The sequence below is a fragment of the Salmo salar genome, chromosome ssa02, assembly GCF_905237065.1.
Source record: "Salmo salar chromosome ssa02, Ssal_v3.1, whole genome shotgun sequence".
In the NCBI taxonomy this organism is placed as follows: Eukaryota; Metazoa; Chordata; class Actinopteri; order Salmoniformes; family Salmonidae; genus Salmo; species Salmo salar.
This window is the reverse complement of record NC_059443.1, coordinates 23,573,950-23,599,532: the sequence shown is the minus strand read 5'-3', so window position 1 is coordinate 23,599,532 and position 25,583 is coordinate 23,573,950. Positions and strand designations below refer to the sequence as shown.

General features: G+C 41.0%; 1 protein-coding gene across 1 annotated transcript; it reads right to left on the bottom strand.

The window, feature by feature from the left end:
• LOC106596675 (nuclear factor 7, brain) lies at window positions 1-5,766 on the bottom strand. The gene is made up of 6 exons (XM_045712942.1): window positions 5,086-5,766; window positions 2,791-2,886; window positions 2,063-2,293; window positions 1,884-1,906; window positions 1,676-1,794; window positions 1-1,483 (listed from the first exon to the last, which is right to left on the bottom strand). The coding sequence occupies exons 1-6, from the start codon at window positions 5,512-5,514 to the stop codon at window positions 945-947; spliced, it is 1,437 nt and encodes a 478-aa protein (XP_045568898.1). The 5' UTR covers window positions 5,515-5,766; the 3' UTR covers window positions 1-944.
• Window positions 5,767-25,583: the final 19,817 nt, after the last annotated feature.

Here is a 25,583-nt window from a genome sequence, read left to right as displayed (position 1 = left end):
TTGACTGTTGCTGCTCTGTTCTTTATTTTACTCTTATATATCCTGATGCCCAGTCCCTTTACCTTGCCTTCATGTACATTTCAGTAATTTAGCAGACGCTCTTATCCAGAGCGACTTACAGTAGTGAATGCATACATTTTCATACATTTCATTTCTCATGCATTTTTTTTGGTACTGGCCCCCCGTGGGAATCGAACCCACAACCCTGGTGTTGCACACACCATGCTGGCGTTGCAAACACCATGCTCTACCAACTGAGCCACAGGGAAGACGTGTACATATACATATCGACCTCAAATACCTCGTACCCATTGATCTGGTACTCTCTGTATATAGCTCCATTCTTGTGTATTTTATTCCTCGTGTTACTATTTTATTTTGATTTTTAAACTCTGCATTGTTGGGTAGGGCTGGTAAGCAAGCATTTCACGGTAAAGTCTACACCAGTTGTATTCGGCGCATGTGACATAACATTTGATTTTTTTTGTTCATATAATTCCATACCGATACATAATTAAATCAGCAAACATACCAATAAATCTCAGAACGTAGCTAAATTTGACAGAAAATACGTTCTTACCACTGGATCCCCTCTAGTCCTAGAAAATCTATCTAAACATACCAGTTAAAGAAAATCAGTGTAAAAAAAATCCCTCATGTAATAAATGCCTGCATACTGTACATCCTATGGAAAGCATAGGAATACTGCTATGGCACATTTTCAAAGATGATTGTGACCACACAAAAAGCCTTGATCCAAACCTCAAAGCAAACCTATAGCCACAGTAAAATTACTAGAATACAACCACACCATCTATTCAAGTGCACATCTTAGGCTACCTTCTGACCATAACATGTGACCTCTATCCAAGCGAGTACTACTACTGCCCATCGGCTATTGAACCAGACACTTAGCAAGCTGTAGTGACTGTCACACTGGCCTGTCACACAGTATGAATGGTCACCTTGGCCGGGTTAACCTCCATCGGGGTGGTGTGGAGCCCAGGACCAAATATGGGGAACACTCTCTCTGTAAACTCATGTGTGAAGGTGCACAGGTGCTTCCCACCGTTGCCTGCATCCCAAAATGACACCTCCCCCTTATCCATGTTTAGCTTGACCCGGACCCGCTCTGGCCGACTCTCCACGACCAGCACTGTGCGTTTGCCCGTCAGCGCGTTGTACACCCCTTTGCTCAGCCCGATGGTCCACACGCCCCTGTCTGTGGACACGGTGAACTTCCTCTTGCGAGCCACAGACTCATTACAGATTCCCAGGATCCACTTCGGGTTGTCTCCCACATGGACCTCCCAGCGGTGCTTGCCGGAGCGGAAGCCCTCAGCTCCAAGGACAAAGACACAGGGGTCGAAGCGCTCAGGGTTGTCCGGGAGGGACTGGCGCTCTGGGCTGTCCCGTACGCTGGCCAGGTCTGGGGACATGGAAAGCCAGGGAGAGGCCGTGTTAGGGTCCATCACCACTGGGACTGGAGAGAGAGAGGGAGACGTGTTACAAAACATTATGACTGAAGCGTAACTGTTGCTCAAAGTGTTTCCTCCTTCATTCACAACATTGACCCCATTACACGTTATATAGCCATCCACACCCATTTTATTGTGTGTCATAACTTATGTAGCAAGTTAAAACCCTAACCTAAACCTTCAGTACATGTACTCACGGCATGTGACGTGAGCCTGCATGCTCTTCCAAATGCTGTAGCCCAGAGAGCCCACGTGCTTAGCCATGTTCAGGAGAGCATCTGAGGGATTCTGGGGGTCTTCACGAGGCCACTGGGCTCTGTGAAAACATGACATCCTAGATGATGACCATATTAGAGGGAGGGTACACAAACTGTTGGGCAACTGATAGGATGTTACTGTACTTACTTTTTCTTTAAGGCTTGGAAGTTCTGAAAAACAACACAATTGAATCCATTAGTTCATTGTGAATACGATTGACAAATGCATGCATTCAAAAAGGTCTCACTGTCATGCATAGTGACAATGTAGAGTTAGGATGAGAGAGGGCGACCCACAACCCCCCGAGGGAGACCCCTCCTGCTTACCTGCAAGAAGGTTAAATCCTCCGCCCCCATCTCCCTCTTTACGGTTTGGACCAGCTTAGTGAGGGCAGCAATGTCACTGGTCAAGGAGCTGATCCTTTCCTCCATTCTGGATCTCTTGTCCTCCTCCTCGTCTGCCAGGGCCTTCAGCCTGGCAGCCTCCTCTGCACACAGCACCTGACGGAGCCTCTCAAACTCTGCCTTGATCTGCTTCTCTGCCTGCTCGGCCTGGCTCTGGGTACGAGAGAGGTTGGAGGAAGAGTGACATTTTGTAATGATACTGACATAGCTCTCGTCATTTATATCTCACACAACATTACTCATCTATAGGCTGTAATTATAGAATCCTCTAGAGGCTTTCTTGGACTTTTTCCTTGTCAGGACTCCAGGCCCTAGGTTTGATCTACAGTCAACTATTTTGTTACTTCCAATTCTTTCTGGTGGGTCAAGGAATCTCAGTCTGTCCCTACTCGTAACCAGTCAAATAGGTTGGTTCACATATCACATTACAGAACAATGATGAACATCAAACTGTTGGGCTCTGGATAGGCTACACACGTCTAGACAGAACTAGTGAGGGCATCAAAGAGGTCTAACAAATATCATTATCTTACACAAAACCGTCACCAAGATCTATCCACATGACATTGACAGGTGTGCATTAGTCATGGTCATGGATAGGCCCTACAGTGTAGATGTCAGCAGGTCAAGCAGAGACAGTATTATAGTACCTTCATGAAATCAACTGTGTTTGAGTATTTCTTTTTCATTCTCTTGAAGGTCTCCACTTTCTCCTCCAATATGTTGACTTTAATGGCCAGTTCTTCCTGCAATAGAACACATAAAACAAAAATTAATATGCATAATAGTTTGTGATCTATTGACTACCAGATAATAAAAAACATACAGCAACTTATTTGCAGTATTTGTTTCAGGTCCTAAGCTATTGGGTGTTGACTAAGGGACAATAAAGCCTTGTTCACACTGCAGGCCTTAATGCTCAAATCTGTTTAGGAACACTGACTGTCCGAACAGCAAGTTACAAGTGACCAAATCAGATGCGTGTTCAGACAGCAGTCTGACATGGCTACGCTAGTTGTCATAGTAACGATGCGTGTGTCCACAATGGTGTTGGCTGATTGGTGGTGGTGCTCGTGGTTCCTATCACTCAGAAGTTATGTAGCAAGCTAAGGTGACAACAATGCCTGCCGGGAAAGTTTTATTGTTGTAATCACTAACTTGGGGAGGGAGAGCAATGGCAGAACCAGAAGCAATGCTTGATTCTGTTGGTGTGAGTGAAGATAGATGAAATGATTGGAATACTGACATTTCTAAGAATGGAGGTAAAAAAGGGCTAAAGTTGTAAATCAAGATAAGCCTCAGTATGATAATGCCTCATTTGTTGTTGGACCGCGATTCGTGAGCAAGGATGTTTTTTGAGGAAACCCATTTGTGGTCACAAAGATGGCAAAGGATGCATTGGGAGAAGTGGAGTCAGAGAGACCAGGAGTGGTATGATGTCGATTTCATGTGTGTCAAAAGAACAAATGGATAATGCACAAATTATCGACACATTTAGTGGAATGCAATGATTATCGGAGTAAGTCACCAATAAAAGGTGTCATATCTGGCATCTCTATGGATATTGAGGCTTCATGGTTTAAGATTAACATGCCAGGAATAGTTGATTCACGTTGCTTAACCCGCACTGTGAATGGAAAGGAGGAAAGCCTTTGTGTTATTGACGTTTGATGAAGAATTTCTCCCAACCCATGTAAAGCTGGGATATGAGATATGTGGTGCGAGTTTATGTACAAAAGCAACTTCAATGTCATAAATGTAAAAAGTTTGGCCATGTGTCAAGTGTTTGCAAACAGAATATCATTGTTGAAGAGTCTGAGGACGCACAATGTTGCCATTGTGATGGGAATCACATTCCAGAGTTCCCTGAGTGCCCTGTTAGGATGGAAGAGGTTGAAGTAGGAAGGATCAGGGCTGTTGTGAAGGTCTCCTTTGCAGTCTGTGAAAATTGTTGACGCAGCGAGTAGAGATGATGAAGCTATGGCAGTGGATGCCCAAAAGTCTGTGGATGTCAGTCAGTTGAAAGATCCAGAAACACTAATCGTGAAGAATTTAGATTTTGTTGCGTTCATTGCATCTGACGCAGGTGATTATTTGTACAGGACAAACAAAACAATTTTAAAAAATCTAAGAAACTGGAAATCATTGTGAAAGCAGCTAATGTTCTTAGAACTCCAGGATTTCACATCTGAAACATTGCAGGGAATGTCTGGAATTCTCCCCCTCTCAGGCCCCAGAACCTGTGTCGGGATCTGAGTACATTTGACTAAGTGAAGGAGTACATTGACTTTTTTGTGTGTTTTTTGTGCGTTTTATTTTGTATTAGTAGTACATTTCTTTTATCTCAGTTCTACCCCACCCAGTAGGTGGTGACAATACCCCTTTTGGATGTAGTCCGCCAATAAAATATGGAAGAAGAAAAGGTCTGCTATGGACGTTTTCTAGTTGCTTTGAATGTTCAAAATCAGTGTAAGAACACTTAAAGCCTCAAAGTATAACATGATCCAACTTTTTCGCTAGACACAGCAGTTCAGACACAAGTCCATGGCCAGGAATCATATTTGTATCTGACTTCAAACCATCTATAAAGTGCAAAAGCGGTGAGGGAGGAGTGCCCTTCTCAACTGAACAGTAATCTGCAGCGCTTGGTCATGTCAACAAGGCAGCATGGTGCCTCGTTTAGAAACACAGTTATCATTGCGAAGGCAGATAAATGTAAAAAAAAAAAAATCTAAATCAATCACTTTGCATGTCAAAACACTGCATTATATTAATACTCCGCGTGCCACTTTTGTTTTGAGCCGACTTCGCCGTCGGCCAGAGCGGGCATCTGGCTCAAGCCAGGGAGGCAAACGGGTTCCAAAACGAATGCAACTACTTTTCACCCAAACAAACTCCTCTCACCTGGAAACCCTTCCCAGATAATCGAATCTCCTCACTCTCACCTGACACAACGGCGCCCCCTCGTTCAGTGGCAGCAGCTCATGAGCCCGATGAAGAGGGACACAGTCGACACACACGGGCTCCTCGTCCTTTACGCAGTAAAGTTGAAACGCCAAACGATGCAGGTTACAAAGAGGCACTTTACTGATTGCGTTCGGTCCCCGCCAGCGCTTCTCCTTCTGAAAGGACTCGGTAGCGGCCATCAGCGCCCGGTTGGATATTGGTTGCTCGCCGTCACAGCTCTTCCTGCACACGGGACACTTCTGCTCCGGCCCCTTCCAGCATTGCTCCAAACACTCCTTGCAGAAGCTGTGGCTGCAAGAAAGAAGAACGGGCCCCCGGTAAAGATCTTTACAGACCGGACAGGTCAGGTCCTCCTGAAGGAAGGATGGACTCTCTGACATCTCCTCATCCCAACCACATTCAGCCATGGTGTCGCTGTCGGATCTGCAGGCCCCTTAAGAAAACGCGTAAAGTTTTTATTTTCGCTTTCTTCAAAATGCTCCTTTTTATACGCTGACAGTTGTCCAGAGACACTCTTCCTTTCTGATTGACGGTTTACCTTTATTCTTTGTAGATTTTTTTGACCCCAACACAAAACTTTAGTTTGTAAACAGGTAAAATGTGCCTTTTTGTAGAGCCGTTGACTGCCGTTCCAACCGTAACCTCCCTTCTGACTTCCTTCCTTGAGTAGGTGTGTGTATGGCGTGTAACCTTCTTCTGAGGTTTTAACAGCGGTTGGCATCCAATTTTTTGCATTACCGCCACCTACCAGACTGGAGTACAATTCCCTTATACTTTGCTTGAAAAATGTAATAAATAAATACCCTACCACACTACACTCACTAATATGGTACACAACCAATGATGTTCTACTTAAGATAGACCACCACATCCTGCCGTTTCCAATTGGAGCCGAGTAGGTGGGATCAAGTGTCGAGATGGGTTTTTCAAAGTCGCGTTTATTGGTCTGTCAGATGGCTTAGTAAATTAGGTTCAAAATGAGAAGCAGACGTTGGACTGGAGGTGATTTGGAAAGGACTTCAACGCTTGTGTTAATGTAGCGAACGTTAAGTAAAGATTCGTTGTTGAAACTTTTATAACGCCACCGAGATAGAAAAGGAAGTTCTGAATATATAGTTTAATGTTATGCATAAATTAGATATTAAAGCGTTTTGTACTGGGCATTAACTGTTTGGCTAGCTATTTTCCGTTAACATGCTGAGGAACAGTAACATTTTTACATTTTAGTCATTTAGCAGACGCTCTTATCCAGAGCGACTTACAGTAGTGAATGCATACATTTCATACATTGTTTTTCCGTATTGGTCCCCCGTGGGAATCGAACCCACAACCCTGGCGTTGCAAACACCATGCTCTACCAACTGAGCCACACGGTAAGTTAGCTAAATCAAGAGCGTTAAATTAGCTGGGCTCCGCACATGCAAGAAACTGATGACTAGTTAATAACAGTTGTCATTTTGCGAATCAATACTGGAGACTATTGGTAAAATATAATTGAGTGAGGTTATTAATAGCTTAATTACTCTAATCTTAAAACGTGTAATGTGCAGGCCAGGCAGCAGGCTGTTAGCCAGCCTGCCAGCTTAGTGGAGTCTGCCACTAGCACAGTCAGTGTAGTCAGCTCAGCTATCCCCATTGAGACCGTGTCTGTGCCTCGATCTAGGTTGGGCAAAATTAAAGATAGCGGTGTTCGCTTTAGCAATCTCACTAGTATAAAGACCTCCTCCATCCCTGCCATTATTGAAAGAGATTGTGATACCTCACATCTCAAAATAGGACTACTTAATGTTAGATCCCTCACTTCAAAGGCAGTTATAGTCAATGAACTAATCACTGATCATAATCTTGATGTGATTGGCCTGACTGAAACATGGCTTAAGCCTGATGAATTTACTGTGTTAAATGAGGCCTCACCCCCTGGTTACACTAGTGACCATATCCCCCGCGCATCCCGCAAAGGCGGAGGTGTTGCTAACATTTATGATAGCAAATTTAAATTGATCAACAAAAAAAACAACAACGTTTTCGTCTTTTGAGCTTCTAGTCATGAAATCTATGCAGCCTACTCAATCACTTTTTATAGCTACTGTTTACAGGCCTCCTGGGCCATATGCAGCGTTCCTCACTAAGTTACCTGAATTCCTATCGGACCTTGTAGTCATCGCAGATAATATTCAAATTTTTGGTGACTTTAATATTCACATGGAAAAGTCCACAGACCCACTCCAAAAGGCTTTCGGAGCCATCATCGACTCAGTGGGTTTTGTCCAACATGTCTCTGGACCTACTCACTGCCACAGTCATACTCTGGACCTAGTTTTGTCCCATGGAATAAATGTTGTGGATCTTAATGTTTTTCCTCATAATCCTGGACTATCGGACCACCATTTTAATATGTTCGCAGTCGCAACAAATAATCTGCTCAGACCCCAACCAAGAAGCATTAAAAGTCGTGCTATAAATTCTCAGACAACCCAAAGATTCCTTGATGCCCTTCCAGACTCCCTCTGCCTACCCAAGGACGTCAGAGGACAACAATCAGTTAACCACCTAACCGAGGAACTGAATTTAACCTTGCGCAATACCCTAGATGCAGTTGCACCCCTAAAAACATTTGTCATAAGAAACTAGCTCCCTGGTATACAGAAAATACACGAGCTCTGAAGCAAGCTTCCAGAAAATTGGAACGGAAATGGCGCCACACCAAACTGGAAGTCTTCCGACTAGCTTGGAAAGACAGTACCGTGCAGTATCGAAGAGCCCTCACTGCTGCTCGATCATCCTATTTTTCCAATTTAATTGAGGAAAATAAGAACAATCCAAAATTTATTTTTGATACTGTCGCAAAGTTAACTAAAAAGCAGCATTCCCCACAAGAGAGGATGGCTCTCACTTCAGCAGTAATAAATTCATGAACTTCTTTGAGGAAAAGATCATGATCATTAGAAAGCAAATTACGGACTCCTCTTTAAATCTGTGTATTCCTCCAAAGCTCCATTGTCCTGAGTCTGCACAACCCTGCCAGGACCTAGGATCAAGGGAGACACTCAAGAGTTTTAGTACTATATCTCTTGACACAATGATGAAAATAATCATGGCCTCTAAACCTTCAAGCTGCATACTGGACCCTATTCCAACTAAACTACTGAAAGAGCTGCTTTCTGTGCTTGGCCCTCCTATGTTGAACATAATAAACGGCTCTCTATCCACCGGATGTGTACCAAACTCACTAAAAGTGGCAGTAATAAAGCCTCTCTTGAAAAAGCCAAACCTTGACCCAGAAATTATAAAAAAACTGTCGGCCTATATTGAATCTTCCATTCCTCTCAAAAATTTTTGAAAAAGTTGTTGCGCAGCAACTCACTGCCTTCCTGAAGACAAACAATGTATACGAAATGCTTCAGTCTGGTTTTAGACCCCATCATAGCACTGAGACTGCACTTGTGAAGGTGGTAAATGACTTTTTAATGACGTCAGACCGAGGCTCTGCGTCTCTCCTCGTGCTCCTAGATCTTAGTGCTGCTTTTGATACCATCGATCACCACATTCTTTTGGAGAGATTGGAAACCCAAATTGGTCTACATGGACAAGTTCTGGCCTGGTTTAGGTCTTATCTGTCGGAAAGATATCAGTTTGTCTCTGTGAATGGTTTGTCCTCTGACAAATCAACTGTAAATTTCGGTGTTCCTCAAGGTTCCGTTTTAGGACCACTATTGTTTTCACTATATATTTTACCTCTTGGGGATGTAATTCAAAAACATAATGTTAAATTTCACTGCTATGCGGATGACACACAGCTGTACATTTCAATGAAACATGGTGAAGCCCCAAAATTGCCTTCACTAGAAGCCTGTGTCTCAGACATAAGGAAGTGGATGGCTGCAAACTTTCTACTCTTAAACTCGGACAAAACAGAGATGCTTGTTCTAGGTCCCAAGAAACAAAGAGATCTTCTGTTAAATCTGACAATTAATCTGGATGGCTGTACAGTCGTCTCAAATAAAACTGTGAAGGACCTCGGCCTTACTCTGGACCCTGATCTCTCTTTTGAAGAACATATCAAGACTGTTTCAAGGACAGCTTTTTTCCATCTACGTGACATTGCAAAAATCTGAAACTTTCTGTCCAAAAATGACGCAGAAAATTTAATCCATGCCTTTGTTACTTCTAGGTTGGACTACTGCAATGCTCTACTTTCCGGCTACCCGGATAAAGCACTAAATCAACTTCAGTTAGTGCTAAATACGGCTGCTAGAATCCTGACTAGAACCCCAAAATTTGATCATATTACTCCAGTGCTAGCCTCCCTACACTGGCTTCCTGTTAAGGCAAGGGCTGATTTTAAGGTTTTACTGCTAACCTACAAAGCATTACATGGGCTTGCTCCTACCTATCTTTCCGATTTGGTCCTGCCGTACATGCCTACACGTACGCTACGGTCGCAAGACGCAGGCCTCCTAATTGTTCCTAGAATTTCTAAGCAAACAGCTGGAGGCAGGGCTTTCTCCTATAGAGCTCCATTTTTATGGAATAGTCTGCCTACCCATGTGAGAGACACAGACTCAGTCTCAACCTTTAAGTCTTTACTGAAGACACATCTCTTCAGTAGGTCCTATGATTAAGTGTAGTCTGGCCCAGGGGTGTGAAGGTGAACGGAAAGGCTGGAGCAACGAACCGCCCTTGCTGTCTCTGCCTGGCCGGTTTCCCCTCTTTCCACTGGGATTCTCTGCCTCTACCCCTATTACGGGGGCTGAGTCACTGGCTTGCTGGTGTTCTTCCATGCCGTCCCTGGGAGGGGTGCGTCACTTGAGTGGGTTGAGTCACTGACGTGGTCTTCCTGTCTGGGTTGGCGCCCCCCCTTGGGCTGTGCCGTGGCGGAGATCTTTGGGGGCTATACTCGGCCTTGTCCCGGGATGGCATGTTGGTGGTTGGAGATATCCCTCCAGTGGTGTGGAGGCTGTGCTTTGGCAAAGTGGGTGGGGGTTATATCCTACCTGTTTGGCCCTGTCCGGGGGTTTCATCGGATGGGGCCACAGTGTCTCCTGACCCCTCCTGTCTCAGCCTCCAGTATTTATGCTGCAGTAGTTTATGTGTCGGGGGGCTAGGGTCAGTCTGTCACATCTGGAGTATTTCTCTTGTCTTTTCCGGTGTCCTGTGTGAATTTAAATATGCTCTCTCTAATTCTCTCTTTCTCTTTCTTTCTTTCTCTCTCTCGGAGGACCTGAGCCCTAGGACCATGCCTCAGGACTACCTGGCTTGATGACTCCTTGCTGTCCCCAGTTCACCTGGCCGTGCTGCTGCTCCAGTTCCAACTGTTCTGCCCGCAGCTATGGAACCCTGACCTGTTCACCGGACGTGCTACCTGTCCCAGACCTGCTGTTTTCAACTCTCTAGAGACAGCAGAAGCGGTAGAGATACTCTCAAAGATCGGCTATGAAAAAGCCAACTGACACTTACTCTTGTGTTACTGACTTGTTGCATCCTCGACAACTACTATGATTATTATTATTTGACCATGCTGGTCATTTATGAACATTTGAACATCTAGGCCATGTGCTGTTATAATCTCCACCCGGCACAGCCAGAAGAGGACTGGCCACCCCTCATAGCCTGGTTCCTCTCTGAGTTTCTTCCTAGGTTTTGGCCTTTCTAGGGAGTTTTTCCTAGCCACCGTGCTTCTACACCTGCATTGCTTGCTGTTTGGGGTTTTAGGCTGGGTTTCTGTACAGCACTTTGAGATATCAGCTGATGTAAGAAGGGCTATATAAATAAATTTGATTTGATTATGTCACATAGGCAAGAAGAGAGAAATAACGTTAGTAGCTAGCGCGATATATACACTATTTTATATTTCTCCGCTAACACGGTAGCGCAATAAATCCGATTCTGCACGTGTCAGAAATAGAGTAACTAGTTAGTTTAGCTAGCTAATCATTCAGGACCACACATCTGAGAGAGAACAGGACGTAAGTTATTTGTTTACTCGAGGTAGGCTGGACACATGACATTTAACGCTTTTTTTTCCTGATAAGAAGTTCATTGCATCCGCCGTGGAGCGCAGTTAAATATTACCATCTGTCCCAACTACTTGCGCTAGTTTTGTAGTAATCGCAAAAAAACAGGTTATATTTTAGGGCATTTTTCACCCTGCCAGCTCCTATTAGTTCTATTGAGCACCAACTCGCCTTCAGAACGTTCTATTCCCAGTCCATTGTTCCACGTCACAATGCCTGCTTCGCTATTGTTAGCAATATGACATGCCCACGTTAAACACGTAGGCTTACCTCAAGTAATGTATTATTAACAAGGTTAACAATAAGCTCACTGTTTGCCTGGGTTCACGTTGATGTAACCCACAGTGCTAACGATGGCTGGCGCATAGCCATAAAACGTTTAACGTTTTCTGGTCATGGTTAACCATATGTCCTTGTCCTATTTTCAAGATGTTGCCGATCTAAACAGCCGTAAGACATTTTTAAATTAAGAAATAACATATTTAAAAAAAAGAAAAAACACTTTTTGTTGTTTCTAAATAGCTGCTGAGTTTTTTGATATGCGTCAGTCTGTTTGTTAGTAGGCATCGAATGGAGTGAATGCTGCGCAGGTTCAGAGTTGCAAAATTGAATGGATAGGTCTAGTTTATTGATTTGTAGATCTGACGCAGTTGCTACCTCAGATTATAAGGCGAGCAAGTGTCACTAATGAGTTATGTAGTACCCACAGAATGCCACAGGGAGGCGCAAGAGGGCTATAAACCTATACTGTTTTTTTGCCTTAAAAACCCTAACCCTATCTTAGCCATAACCCTAACCCTAATTGTTAGGTAGGGTAGCCTAGAACACTTTTAAACAATTTTGTAATAATATGTTAGTAAATACCATTATAGTACTAAATAGCGTTTTCATTATTTTGTTAATCAAAACCTATGCAAGCATTCTGCTATTTTTTGTTATTTGTTATTTTATGATATTTATTTTTGCAAGGCAGAACACTTGATAAACAAGCCACATTTTATTTTTCAAATGTGGTTTGAACTGGGTGTGACCTAGTAACCTATATGTGAAAGTCCAGCAATTGGCGGGGATAGGTTGTGAAGGTTTGAGACTGATCTCAGGAATTAATAAGAAAAATACAATTTATTTCTCAGCTGCTTCACCAATGCCTTTATGTGAATTAATAACTTTTAATTGCTAAATATTTCCAATAGATGGCAGCATAAGACCACGAAGCATCAGTTATAGGCTATTTGTAAGTCAGAGCGTCTGCTAAATGATGTAAATGGTGTGTGTGTGTAACATGCAAAACATTAACAGCCCGAGGGATTCCACAAAGAAATTAGAAAAAAATTAAACTAATCCACATTATATCAATTCAAATACAGACATGTAGTGAATACATTTTTTTGACATTTTGTTTTGTTTAAGTTTTAATGACTCTAAATAGTTTTCCGAATCAGATTAAAAAAAAAATAGGAAAAGGGCCTTTTTCTTCATAAAATATTAATTTGTGTATGAAAAATGTTCCTAATAAAATAGATTTATGACATACTCGCGTTCAGTTATGGAATCAGTGTAGTAAAATAATATGTCCAGCTTAGAAATTTCAATGGTTGTATGCAATTTGAGGCCAAGATAGTTTTACATCAGTCCAGAACACTTCACTATATAAACAATGACAGAATAAGTGTACAATAGAATCAGTTTCTAGTTCACAAAAACACAAAAACTGCATTCACTGGTAACATCAGGTATATATTTAGAAATTAAGCTATTACACGGATAGAATCTATGGATTATCTTAAAGGAGATCTCCTCTACTTTATTGGTCACCATAAATTTGTGTGGAGTGAGCCAAGCATGGCGCCAGTTTACATCAAACGATGAAGCCCAACAAAATATTGCAGAGGGAATAGACTTCCTGTAGAAAATATCCCTTAATAAACTATTGTTGAAGTTCGTATCTAGTAGACCTATGCCATTCACCTGGATATCGCTTACAATCGGAGATATTCCAAAATATGCATTATTCTGAAGTAAAGTTTTTATCCCACTACGTATAGCTTTAATAAGTGTCATATTCCTTGCTTGAAACCTCAAAGTTATATCTTTCCATAAAATCTCTCCATGTAAATAGATTCCCACTAATATTAACTAATTGGCTGACAAGGACAATGTTTTTCGAGAACCATTTATGGTTAAATAACATCAAGATGTTATTAAAATTTCTATGTAATATCGACCCATTGTTCCATATAAAACATTTGAGGTGAAAAGTTGTTTATACAACAAAGCCCAGCACATTAAAGTCTGCTTGTGAAAAACCGCCAGTTTCACAGGAAGTTTACCCACAATATATGGACATTGTAGTAAAAAATTAAGCCCTCCAAACTTCTGAAAAACAAAATGAGGTTTAATATTCCAGAAACGGAGGATTTTTTATGTACCTTTTTAATCCAGTTGACCTTTGATATCTGATTGAAGAGAGTGAAGTCTAAGACATTTAGACCGCCATCACAAACCCTGTTGGTGATAACATCTCTTTTTATCTTATGTGGCTTGTTTTTCCATATGAAGTTGTACAAAAGCCTATCTAAGGTACAGCAAGTGGATTTGGGAATGTCAATAGATGAAAAAGATAGCCCCTCAGCTTTGGATAAAAGCACCCTTCCTTGAAGACTTAAATCCCTCCCTAACCATGAGGATCATTTTCTTTGACAGATTCAGTTACAGGGTTCAAATTAAGATCATTCACAGCCTTAAGATTTTTGGTGATCTTTACACCGAGGTAGGTTACAGTATCTTTTTCAGAGATGTTACAATCTGCTGGATTGACAGCTCCTTTCAAACAAACATCTCACATTTGGAAAGATTTAATGCCAAACCTGAGATTTAGCAGAACTGCTTCACAATATCCAATGCTAATCTAGCTTGTGACACATTTTTCAAAAAAAGTGAGGTGTCATCCGCCAGTTGGGATATCTTGATCTCTCTGGCCTGGAATGTAATGCCTTCAAATGGACTTTTATGAACTAATGAGCATAACATTTGAGATGCTAACAAAAATAAAAAGGTGAAATTGGACAACATTGTCGTATTCCTTTGTAAATGTTAAACCTTGAGGATGTTCCATGACAGAGTTTGATACAGCTAATGCCACCATTCTACAGAGTTCTAATAGCATCAACAAAAAAATGATAAAATTTAAAATGCTTAAGACAATCAAAGATAAAATTGTGACTTACTGTATCAAATACTTTCTGAAAATCAAAAAATAGGATAACAGGGAAGTCATCCAATAGATCACAATACTCAACCAAGTCTAACACCAGCCTCAGATTATTAGATATATGGCACCCTTTCATTAAACCCTGATTGACAATCAGATCATTCAAGCAAGACTAACCTTTTTGCAAAGATTAAGGCTATAATTTTGTAGTTATTTAGGAGTGTGATTGGATGCCAATTATCAATATTTAAGACATCCTTGTGTGGTTTAGGTATAAGAGTAATAACCCCTTGCTTCAGAGAGGCAGGTAGTTCTCCCTTCTTTATAGCCTCAAAGGTTTCAAATAAAAATGGTGCTATTTCTTCAGAGAAGGTTTTGTAAAATTCAGAGGTTAATCCATCACAACCTAGAGATTTGTTATTTTTTAACTGAGCAACCCCGTACTGGATGTCCATAATGGATAAATCTTGACGACAAGACCGATTGAATTCTTTACTAACCGAATTACCATTCTTTATAGAATCAAGGAGATCCTTAGAGTCACTCAAATTGTTATCTAAGGAGTAAAGATTCTCATAAAACTTAGTGGTAAAGTCTGATAACAACTCTCTATCCTCAGTGGTAACCCCATTAATCTTAAGTTTCCGAAGTGTGTTGAGTTCCCCTCTCCTCTTTTCATAATTAAAAAAGTATCTACTATTCTTTTCGCCTTTTTCAAGCCATTGTTTTCTGGATCTTATGAAAGCTCCTCTAGCCTTTTCCTCATACAATGTATCTAGTTGATTCTGTAAATCATTCAATTTAGCTTTCTCATTAAGATCAAGATGCTCAATCTCTGTGATATCCACAATTGTCTTAGAGAGTTCAGCTACCTCACATCTCTTTCTTAAAGCAAGCTGTTTTTCATAAGTAATACCGGCTGAGCGGATTTTAAATTTCAGCAGTTCCCAATATTTCCCATATTCTGCATTAGATGTAGCTAAACTCCAGTTAACAGTAATTAGATTCTTAATAACATTTTTTAAATCATCATGCAATAACAGTTATTTAATTTCCAATAACCACCAGAGTATTTCTTACCATCATTACTGCACATTCTTACAGTCAACCATATGACTTTATGATCCGTCAGGACTGCAGGCAGTATTTTTACCTCTACAGTGTTAACCTCTAGTCTTGAGCCCATCACCCACAAATCAATTCTTGGTTGTAAAGAACAATCTCTATTACTCCATGTGTATTGTTTCTCTCCAGGGTTTTTAACTCTCCATATGTCAATTAACCTCACTAGGGTAGGGGGCAGCATTTGGGGCGGCAGCGTAGCCTAGTGGTTAGAGCGTTGGTCCTAGTAACCAAAACGTTACGAGTTCAAATCCCCGAGCTGTCGTTCTGCAGATTTAACCCACTGTCATTGAAATTAAGAATTTGTATTTAACTGCCTTGCCTAGTTAAATAAAGGTAAAATAAATTTGGAATGTTGGATGAAAAGTGTGCCCAAAGTAAGCTGCCTGCTACTCAGGTCCAGAAGCTAGGATATGCACATAATTGGTAGATTTGGATAGGAAACACTGTAAAGTTTCCAAAACTGTTAAAATAATTTCTGAGTATAACAGAATTGATATGGCAGGTGAAAACCTGAGGAAAATCCATCCAGGAAGTGCTATTATTTTGAAATGTCTCTTTTCCATTTAAAGCCTATCCACCATACAAAGACTTATGATGCAGTTCACGATCTCTATGCCTTCCACAACATGTGGCCAGTCTTTAGGCATTGTTTCAGGCTTTTACTCAGAAAAATGAGGGAGAAACAGCACTTTCAATGAGTGGACAGTGGACATTTCCAGACATGAGTCCAGCGTGTGATCGGGAGCACGCCTTTCTTGTTTCTCCTTTTCTATTGACGAAGCTTTTGTCCGGTTGAAATATTATCGATTATTTATGACAAAAACAACATGAGGATTGATTATAAACATCGTTTGACATGTTTCTACTTTTTAGATTTTTCATCTGTCTGTTGTGACCGCGCTTTGTTCCAATGTATTACTGAACAAAACGCACCAACAAAATGGAGGTTTTTGAATATAAAGAGGGACTTTATCGAACATTTATTGTGCAACATGGAGTCTTTGGAGTGCAACCATATGAAGATCATCAAAGGTAAGTGATACTTTTAATGCTATTTCTGACTTTTGTTACTCCTCTTCTTGGCTGCTAACTGTTTGTAATGATTTGTCTGCTGGGCGCTGTTCTCAGATAATCGCATGGTTTGCTTTCGCCGTAAAGCCTTTTTGAAATCTGACACAACGGTTGGATTAACAAGAAGTTTATCTTTAAGCTGGTGTATAACATTTATATCTTTTATGTATGTTTATTATGAGAATTTCTGTTTTGTTGAGTTTCACGCTCTGCAATTTCACCGGATGTTGTTTGAGAGTGTTTTACTGAACAAAACGCGCTAACAAAACTGAGGTTTTTGGATATAAAGAGGGACTTGATCGAACAGAACGAACATTTATTGGGTAACTGTGAGTTTTGTGAGTGTAACCATATGAAGATCAAAGGTAAGTGATTCATTTTATCGCTATTTTTGACTTTTGTTACTCGTCTGCTTGGCTGGTTACTGTTTATAATGATTTGTCTGCTGGGCGCTGTTCTCAGATAGTCACATGGTTTGCTTTCACCGTAAAGTCTTTGAAATCTGACACCGTGGTTGGATTAACAAGAAGTTAATCTTTAAACAGATGTATAACACTTGTATATTTCCTGAATTTTTATAATGAGTATTTCTGTTTTTGAATTTGGCGCTCTGCAATTTCATTGGATGTTGGCCAGCCCCCTAGAGAGGTTAAGTCCAGGCTTTGGCAGAAATTCACCAACTTGTTCACACCAATGTTAGGCCTATGGGGCAATCTATCAGTCTCGTTAGAATAAACCATATTAAAATCTCCAACTATAATCTGACTGGATGGATATTTTCTCAGACTTTTAAGAATTTCTTACATTTCCTCTAGAAGTAAGTTATTTGGAGGACTAGAACATTATCCATATACATTACACAACACATAATCTGCCCATGTGGTTGATGACTGCTACTAGCAAATGTCCATTTGAGTAAACAAAAATTACCCTTTGAAATTGTGTGCTAAAATTGCAACCCCAGCTGAATGATTAGTCCCGTGGTCCCAAAAAATGACATTGCCCCACTGATTTTTCCAATAATTATAGTCCTCTTTGCATGAATGCGTTTCCTGAACAAATACAAGATCTGCGTTGCAGTCTTTACAAACAAAAAAAGCTTTTTCTCTTCAACAGGTTTTGTATCCCCCTGGCATTGATTGACATAAACTTCAAGTCCATATCTACAGAATAGAAAGAAAAATCCTATGCAATCTCAACTCTACCCTCTCTTTAAAAAGTTGCTTCATATGTATTAACAGAAGTCTTAACTTGTAAACAGTAACACCATAATTCAAAACTAGAACGTTCAGTTTGCAGTGGGGAAGGAGCTATCTTGTAAACCTACTGACAGAATAAATCACCCCGGTCGTATTTCTTTTCCATCTGCGAAAAAGGCTCTGATTCCCCTGTAGTATCCACCCTTTCCTTGATTTCGGGCCTGTTGTCTGCTGCAGTCAAGTCCTCACCGACTCTAAATTTTCTCTCTTTCAGAAAGGCGCTTTCCTTTGCTTTCTTCCAAACGGCATCTCTCGCTGTGCGAAAAGCAAACTGGATGATGATCGAGCAGCTGACGATGGATGGCATCTTGTTTCTTCCCAATACGATGAGCGACATCCACAGCCATATCCATATATCCATCGGAGAAGTCCGGTAGCACACGGTTACAGATGTCTCTTACTAAGTGCTTCACATTCTCATCCTGGTCCTCGGAGACACTGTAAAGCCGTAGCCCCCACCTATCGCTCTGCTTCCGATAAGCACTCTTGCATGTCTACTATGGTCTTCTCCTGTGCAGTGCATTTCTCAGAAGTAGCAGTGTTTGCAAGTTTAAGCTCTTCGATACTCATGTATGCATGATTCAGAGAGGTCTCGAGGTCAACGATTTTTGATGTGTTTTCGCATATCATTTTTTCCAGACCATTGGCTCTTTCGTTTGTCTTTGCAGAGACAGCATTGATTATGTTGACCTGTAGTTTGCGCAAAGACAATTCTTTCTGTGTCTTTTTGGGTGCGGGACTATTGACTGGATTTTCAGAAACAACCCAATGTCCAGATTCTTCCATTTCTTCTCCTGAGGAGTCAGGTGGCGGTTTTTCTCCAATGTATGAGTGCTCAGCTAGCTAGTCCTCATGAGACAGTTTCATCATGGCGCTTGATGGTTTTTGCGACTGCACTTGAAGAAACTTTCAGTTCTTTAAATTTTACGGATTGACTGACCTTCATGTCTTAAAGTAATGATGGGATGTTGTTTCTCTTTGCTTATTTAAGCTGTTCTTGCCATAATATGGACTTGGTCTTTTACCAAATAGGGCTATCTTCTGTATACCACCCCTACCTTGTTGCAACACAACTGATTGTCTCAAACGCATCAAGAAGGAAAGAAATTCCACAAATTAACTTAACAAGGCACACCTGTTAATTGAAATGCATTCCAAGTGACTACCTCATGAAGCTGGTTGAGAGAATGCCAAGAGTTTGCAAAGCTGTCAAGGCAAAGTGTGGCTACTTTGAAGAATCTCAAATATAAAATATATTTTTATTTGCTTAACCTTTTTGTTTACTAAATTATTCCAAATGTGTTATTTCATAGTTTTGATGTCTTCACTATTATTCTACAATGTAGAAAATTAGTAAAACATAAAGAAAAACCCTTGAATGAGTAGGTGTGTCCAAACTTTTGACTGGTACTGTATATCACTTGTTGCCCTATCGTTCTGTACCGGTACAGATCTACTACTCACACCACTCCTCTCAGGATCCATCCCCCTTGACCCATCTTCCTCTACTTCACTGCCTCAGCATATGACAACTTCTGCACTACTCTAACCCTGGAAACCTCAACCTGCCTCGCTCGCACGGGCCATTTCTCATCCCCAGCTCCATGGGCACCCTTACAATTAACACATACCACTACTTTCCCCAATGCTACACCTTCCTTTGTCTCATGCCCTTCTACACACTTCTCACACCTAGGAACCTTCCTCCTACACACTGCTGCCACATGCCCATAAGCTTGACACCTGTAACAACGTAATGTATTCAGAACAAAAGCTCGTACAGGATAACTTATATATCCTAACATCACTTTATCGGACAAAGACTCAACATCAAAACTCAAAAGAACAGACAATGACTCTTCTGTTTCACCACTCACGCCACCCTGTCTGCGTTGCACCAAATGAAGAGCATCAAAAACCTCAGGAATCTTCCCTTCAGTTGGTCAACTTTTGCGTTTACTGCTACCCCAGTAATCACTCCTTTCAATGGCACCCTTTTCTTGAGAGCAAAACGATTCACATTTCTTGCCTCCATTCATTTAACGCGGAACGCCTTCTCCATCTGACCCAGCAAAAACACAAACAATTCTCACAAGACCAGTTCTGGTTACCCTCACTGATCTCGCAGCACCCAACTCTGTTTTCACCCACCCTGAAAACACAAATGGATCAGCCAAAAGGCAAGGGTCCACTTTTCCCAAAAACTCCTACTGTCAGACTCTTCTTTATCCTGACCCTCGGTGTAAGCCTCGGGGTCCGACAACTTCACCACACTTAACACCTCCGATACTTCGACTTCATCTTCCACCAAATTGAGAGGTGAGAGAGGAAAGGGTGGTTTTATGAGAGACATATTCAAAGTCATATCTTCAGTGCAAATGGTAAAACTCTGGTATTAAAATAGATTCAGTATTCTTTTTCTCTGAAAAAATGAGTTGGTGTGTACACCAATTTTGAAAACACTAAGAAGATATTAAACAACCTTTCAACTCAGTCAAATTCAGTCCTAATATTTGTGTTGTCGTTGATATGGTTTGTTTGCTGCTCAAGCACCATAGTGAACTATAATTACAGCTCATGTGTTTTGTGGTACCAGTTCCTTGAACAACATCTATAAGAGAGTTTCCTTTTCACTATTAGTACATTTCAGTTCTTGTACCATGTGGAAGTAGTGCACTCAGTCAAACTTGTTACATGTGTAACAACTGCCTTTTGAAACAATTGCTTTTTTATATGTTTTGAGAACAAATGAAGCCTTAAATTATTTTTGCAATATGTTTTTTTTCTACTATTTGTCATGTGAAGCCAATTTTCATGTACAGAAAATTGGTTTTCGGTGAAAACCGAAAAAGATAGACGGGAGGCGGCAGTGGAAAGAAAGGGGGAGGAAGAGGGGCAAGTGTAGGGTTTTAAATAATTCCATAATGTGTGTGACTAGAACATTGTCACTATTTCGCAATATGAGTTTCTACTGGTGTGTGTGTGTGATAAAATGACTGTTCTCATTGTAGATTGGGGGCTTTGTCTAATTCTTCATTAACCAGAGTCTTACAAACCTCTGGGAATTGGTCAAAGCTTAAGTGATTGTTGAGTTCAACAATTGGGATATAAATTCTTGTGACAATAACTATTTTTGATTCCAGGTAGAACCTTTTTGGTTCCAGGTAGAACCCTAGTGGGTTCCCTCTAGGGAAAGGGTTATACATGGTTCTACCTGGAACCAAAAATTATTCTCCTATAGGGACAGCCGAAGAACCCTTTTTTTCTAAGAGTGTAGGACTTGAATATGTGTATGGAATGTGAGGCTCTCGCAGGGCGAGGGAGTTCCAGAGTTGGCTAAAAACCCAGTCTCCAATGGAGGGGAGCCTGGTGTGAGAGATGATGAGGCGGCCAGTGTCAGAGAAGCTCAGTGAACAGGTAGGAGTATAGGCATAGCATAGGCACAGGAAAACATGTTTTTCACGCACTACAGACGGCTATATCTGGTCAGCTAATACAGGACTACATATCATTATGTAACCAGGCCCTACAGAAACAATTTGTGTTCTAGAAGATAAGAGGTTTGAGTCCTCAAAAGGGGTTATACATATATAGTTGAAGTTGGAAGTTCACATACACTTAGGTTGGAGTCATTAAAACTTGTTTTTCAACCACTCCACAAATTTCTTGTTAACAAACTATTGTTTTTGCAAGTCAGTTAGGACATCTACTTTGTGCATGACACAAGTCATTTTTCCAACAATTGTTTACACAGATTATTTCACTTAAAATTCACTGTATCACTCTTCCAGTGGGTCAGAAGTTTACATACACTAAGTTGACTGTGCCTTTAAACAGCTTGGAAAATTCCCGAAAATGATGTCATAGCTTTAGAAGCTTCTGATAGGCTAATTGACATCATTTGAGTCAATTGGAGGTGTACCTGTGGATGTGTTTCAAGGCCTACCTTCAAACTCAGTGCCTCTTTGCTTGACATCATGGGAAAACCAAAAGAAATCAGACAAGACCTCAGAAAAAATTGCAGACCTCCACAAGTCTGGTTCATCCTTGGGAGCAATTTCCAAATGCCTGAAGGTGCCATGTTCATCTGTACAAACAATAGTACGCAAGTATAAACACCATGGGACCAGGCAGCCGTCATACCGCTCAGGAAGGAGATGCGTTCTGTCTCCTAGAGATGAACGTACTTTGGTGCGAAAAGTGCAAATCAATCCCAGAACAACAGCAAAGGACCTTGTGAAGATGCTGGAGGAAACAGGTACAAAAGTATCTATATCCACAGTAAAACGAGTTCTATATCGACATAACCTGAAAGGCCGATCAGCAAGGAAGAAGCCACTGCTCCAAAACCGCCATAAAAAAGCCAGACTACGGTTTGCAACTGCAAACCTTACTTTTTTGGAGAAATGTCCTCTGGTCTGATGAAACAAAAATAGAACTGTTTGGCCATATTAACCATCATTATGTTTGGAGGAAAAATGGGGAAGCTTGCAAGCCGATGAACACCATCCCAACCGTGAAGCACTGGGGTGGCAGCATCATGTTATGGGGGTGCTTTGCTGCAGGAGGGACTGGTGCACTTCACAAAATAGATGGCATCATGAGAATGGAAAATTATGTGGATATAGTGAAGCAACATCTCAAGACCTCAGTCAGGAAGTTAAAGCTTGGTCGCAAATGGGTCTTCCAAATGGACAATGAACCCAAGCATACTTCCAAAGTTGTGGCAAAATGGCTAAAGGACAACAAAGGCAAGGTATTGGAGTGGCCATCACAAAGCACTGACCTCAATCCCATAGAACATTTGTGGGCAGAACTGAAAAAGCGTGTGCGAGCAAGGAGGCTTACAAACCTGACTCAGTTACACCAGCTCTGTCAGGAGGAACGGGCCAAAATTCACCCAACTTATCGTGGGAAGCTTGTGGAAGGCTACCTGAAACGTTTGACCCAAGTTAAACAATTTAAAGGCAATGTTACCAAATACTAATTGAGTGTATTTAAACTTTTGACCCACTGGGAATGTGATGAAAGAAATAAAAGCTGAAATAAATAATTCTCTCTACTATTATTCTGACATTTCACATTCTTAAAATAAAGTGGTGATCCTAACTGACCTAAGACGGGGAATTTTTACTAGGAATAAAAGTCAGGAATTGTGAAAAACTGAGTTTAAATATATTTGGCTAAGGTGTATGTAAACTAGAGATATACATGATACAATTTTTTACATTAATGTTATGTCATTGTTAAGTGAGAAAAGCACTCTGAAAAGGGGGGGAACAGCTCTTCCGGATGTGAACATGAAACAGATTTTAAATTCAGTCTAGTGATATAAAGAACCATTTCAAAGTAGAGGAGACACGGGTGAGAAAGTCAGACGTGACCCCCACCTGTGGCCTCTCTGTTCCCTCGATCTATCCTCACATTGAGTTGTGCAAGACAGATCAGGTTTCAAGCATCTGGTCAGCACTGCCTGGCTTTGAGTCAACAGATACTGACAGCAGTGACTAACGACGTCTTAAGGCCAACCAGAACACAGGCTGTAAATGGTTAAGAATACATTGATATCCAATTTTATGAGTGCATCTGTGCATCCCTGTGTGTGTGTGTGTGTGTGCGCATCCCTGTGTGTGTGTTTGTGTGTGTGTGTGTGGTTGGGGGTTGGTGTTGGGTGTCTTTGCAGGTGAACAGTGCTGAGAAGAGCAGAGTTTAGTGCCCATTATAGAAATATATAGAGGACTCATCATGTGTGTATATATATATATATATATAACCAGTTTTAGCATGAACATTGCCATTGAGGGCTTCCACTATGCGCTGGCTATCCTGTCAGACGCTATAATAGCACAGATATAAAGATGAGATCTATCTCTTTGTGTCCCACATGCAGCATCGATAGCTCACCTCACATACTACAGCTGCACCGGACGCTGCAAAGGTGTTAAAAACACTGCAACTACACCATGTGCACAGACCAGACAAGAAGAACAGACACTGAAACAAACCAGACGTGTGTGTGTGTGTGTGTGTGTGTGTGTGTGTGTGTGTGTGTGTGTGTGTGTGTGTGTGTGTGTGTGTGGTGTGTGTGTGTGTGTGTGTGGTGTGTGTGTGAGAGAGGCAGGTGATGTGGTTTGATGGCTTCGGTAGGGATCACAACATGAACGAAAGTAGTAGAAACAGGATGTAAAGTGGGTTAGAAAGTAAGATAAGATTTTTTTTAAACAAATACGTTGAAATCAAGATAAAGAACATTTGGTTCATTCATAATGAAAACCTTAGAGATCACAATGTCATAATACTAGTTCTACATTTAAGATGCCATATGTCTGTGGCAGAGTTATCTTGGCCATGTGACCTGTTATAGCCTATAACTTGAAACAACTCCTGGCCCTACTTGTCATAATGTACTTTGGGTGCAGATTTAGAAATCAAGTATTGCCTGCAATCAGACAATTAGGTACTCACAGATTCATAGCACAGACACACCACCATGCAGATAGATATGTTAGTGTCAGAGACACACAGGAAGGGTGTCTTCTCACCTTTTAATCCCATTTCACTGAAACTAGAGAAAGAGCGAGGGGATAAGAGCGAAATAAAAAGGGTAGGGCAGAGTGCGAATTATATCTCTTTTTCATGGGCCTAATGGGAAAGATGTAATTTTACTGTAAAAATGTATGACCTTTTAATGTGGCATGAACACAACCAGTCATGATGTTTTCATCTGATTGTCAAACAAATGATTTAAAAAAATTGACCTGCGCAAGTAGTTTGTCCACTCCAAAATCATTCCACCATCCAAACTGCTATTTGATGAATGGAAAGACACAACCGTTACAAATTGCTAAAAAGTCACATTCGGTGATTGTCATTAGGTCCACAGTTTTGTAGCCTGAATTAAATGATGCATCTTGCTGATAAATTTACCTTTTAAGAAAATCAAATAACTCAAGACACCTGAAAAGGGGCTGAAATACGGGACTGTCCCGGGATGACAACTGCAGCTACCTGTGAAAAACAATGTTTAAACTATGACAGAGAGGTGGGGTTGTTCATTTCATTTGGATATTTACCACTGTAGCAGTACAAAATTGCATTTGAAACAAATAGGAGAATGGTTAAATTAACATTACTTAGAGACCCTCCAAACTTTGACTTTTGTTGCATTTAGAGGTGCTCATCTCTCATTCAGTAGGGTTTAGTCCCCCGTAATTCACACTCTGGGGTAGGTGGAGAGAGAGAGTTTAAAGTGTCATGTTAGGCAGTGATATGTAATCTGTTCAGTGTGACTATGTGGTTAATTGTGCAGCCTTAGCAGAGGGTCTTATCATCCTTCACCTTTGTGTTAGAATGTGCAAGCTAACAATGTTGACTTTTTCAGCTCTCTTCTTTATGTTACGGCGTTCAACAATGTGTTTATTAGGTAATAACACATTTATTAAAAATTACAGGAAAACAAGGTATATGGAATATAATAAATACATCTGACCACTGGGTAGCCTAGTGGTTAGAGCCTTGGTAACCAAAAGGTTGCTGGATTAAATCCCTGAGCTGACAAGGTAAAAATCTGTCGTTCTGCCCCCGAACAAGGCAGTTAACCCACTGTTCCCCAGTAGGCTGTCATTGTAAATAAGAATTTGTTCTTAACTGATTTGCCTAGTTAAATAAAATAAAAAAATCTGTGATCAACATTGGGTCTGTAGAAGTATTACATATGATTAAATATGAATGCCTTTAAACTTATTTCCTCTCTACTGGTTCCTCCCCATTCATTGAAAATAGCAGTTCTGTTTGAC

Bases quoted from the DNA above. Each gene is read 5' to 3' on its own strand.
- LOC106596675 (XM_045712942.1), bottom strand. From the start codon at position 5,514: ATGGCTGAATGTGGTTGGGATGAGGAGATGTCAGAGAGTCCATCCTTC. The intron at 2,887-5,085 runs GTGAGAGTGAGG...GTTCTATTGCAG, and splicing joins AGGGGGCGCCGTTGTGTCAG to GAAGAACTGGCCATTAAAGT. The intron at 1,484-1,675 runs GTGAGTACATGT...CTCTCTCTCCAG, and splicing joins GCAGGCTCACGTCACATGCC to TCCCAGTGGTGATGGACCCT.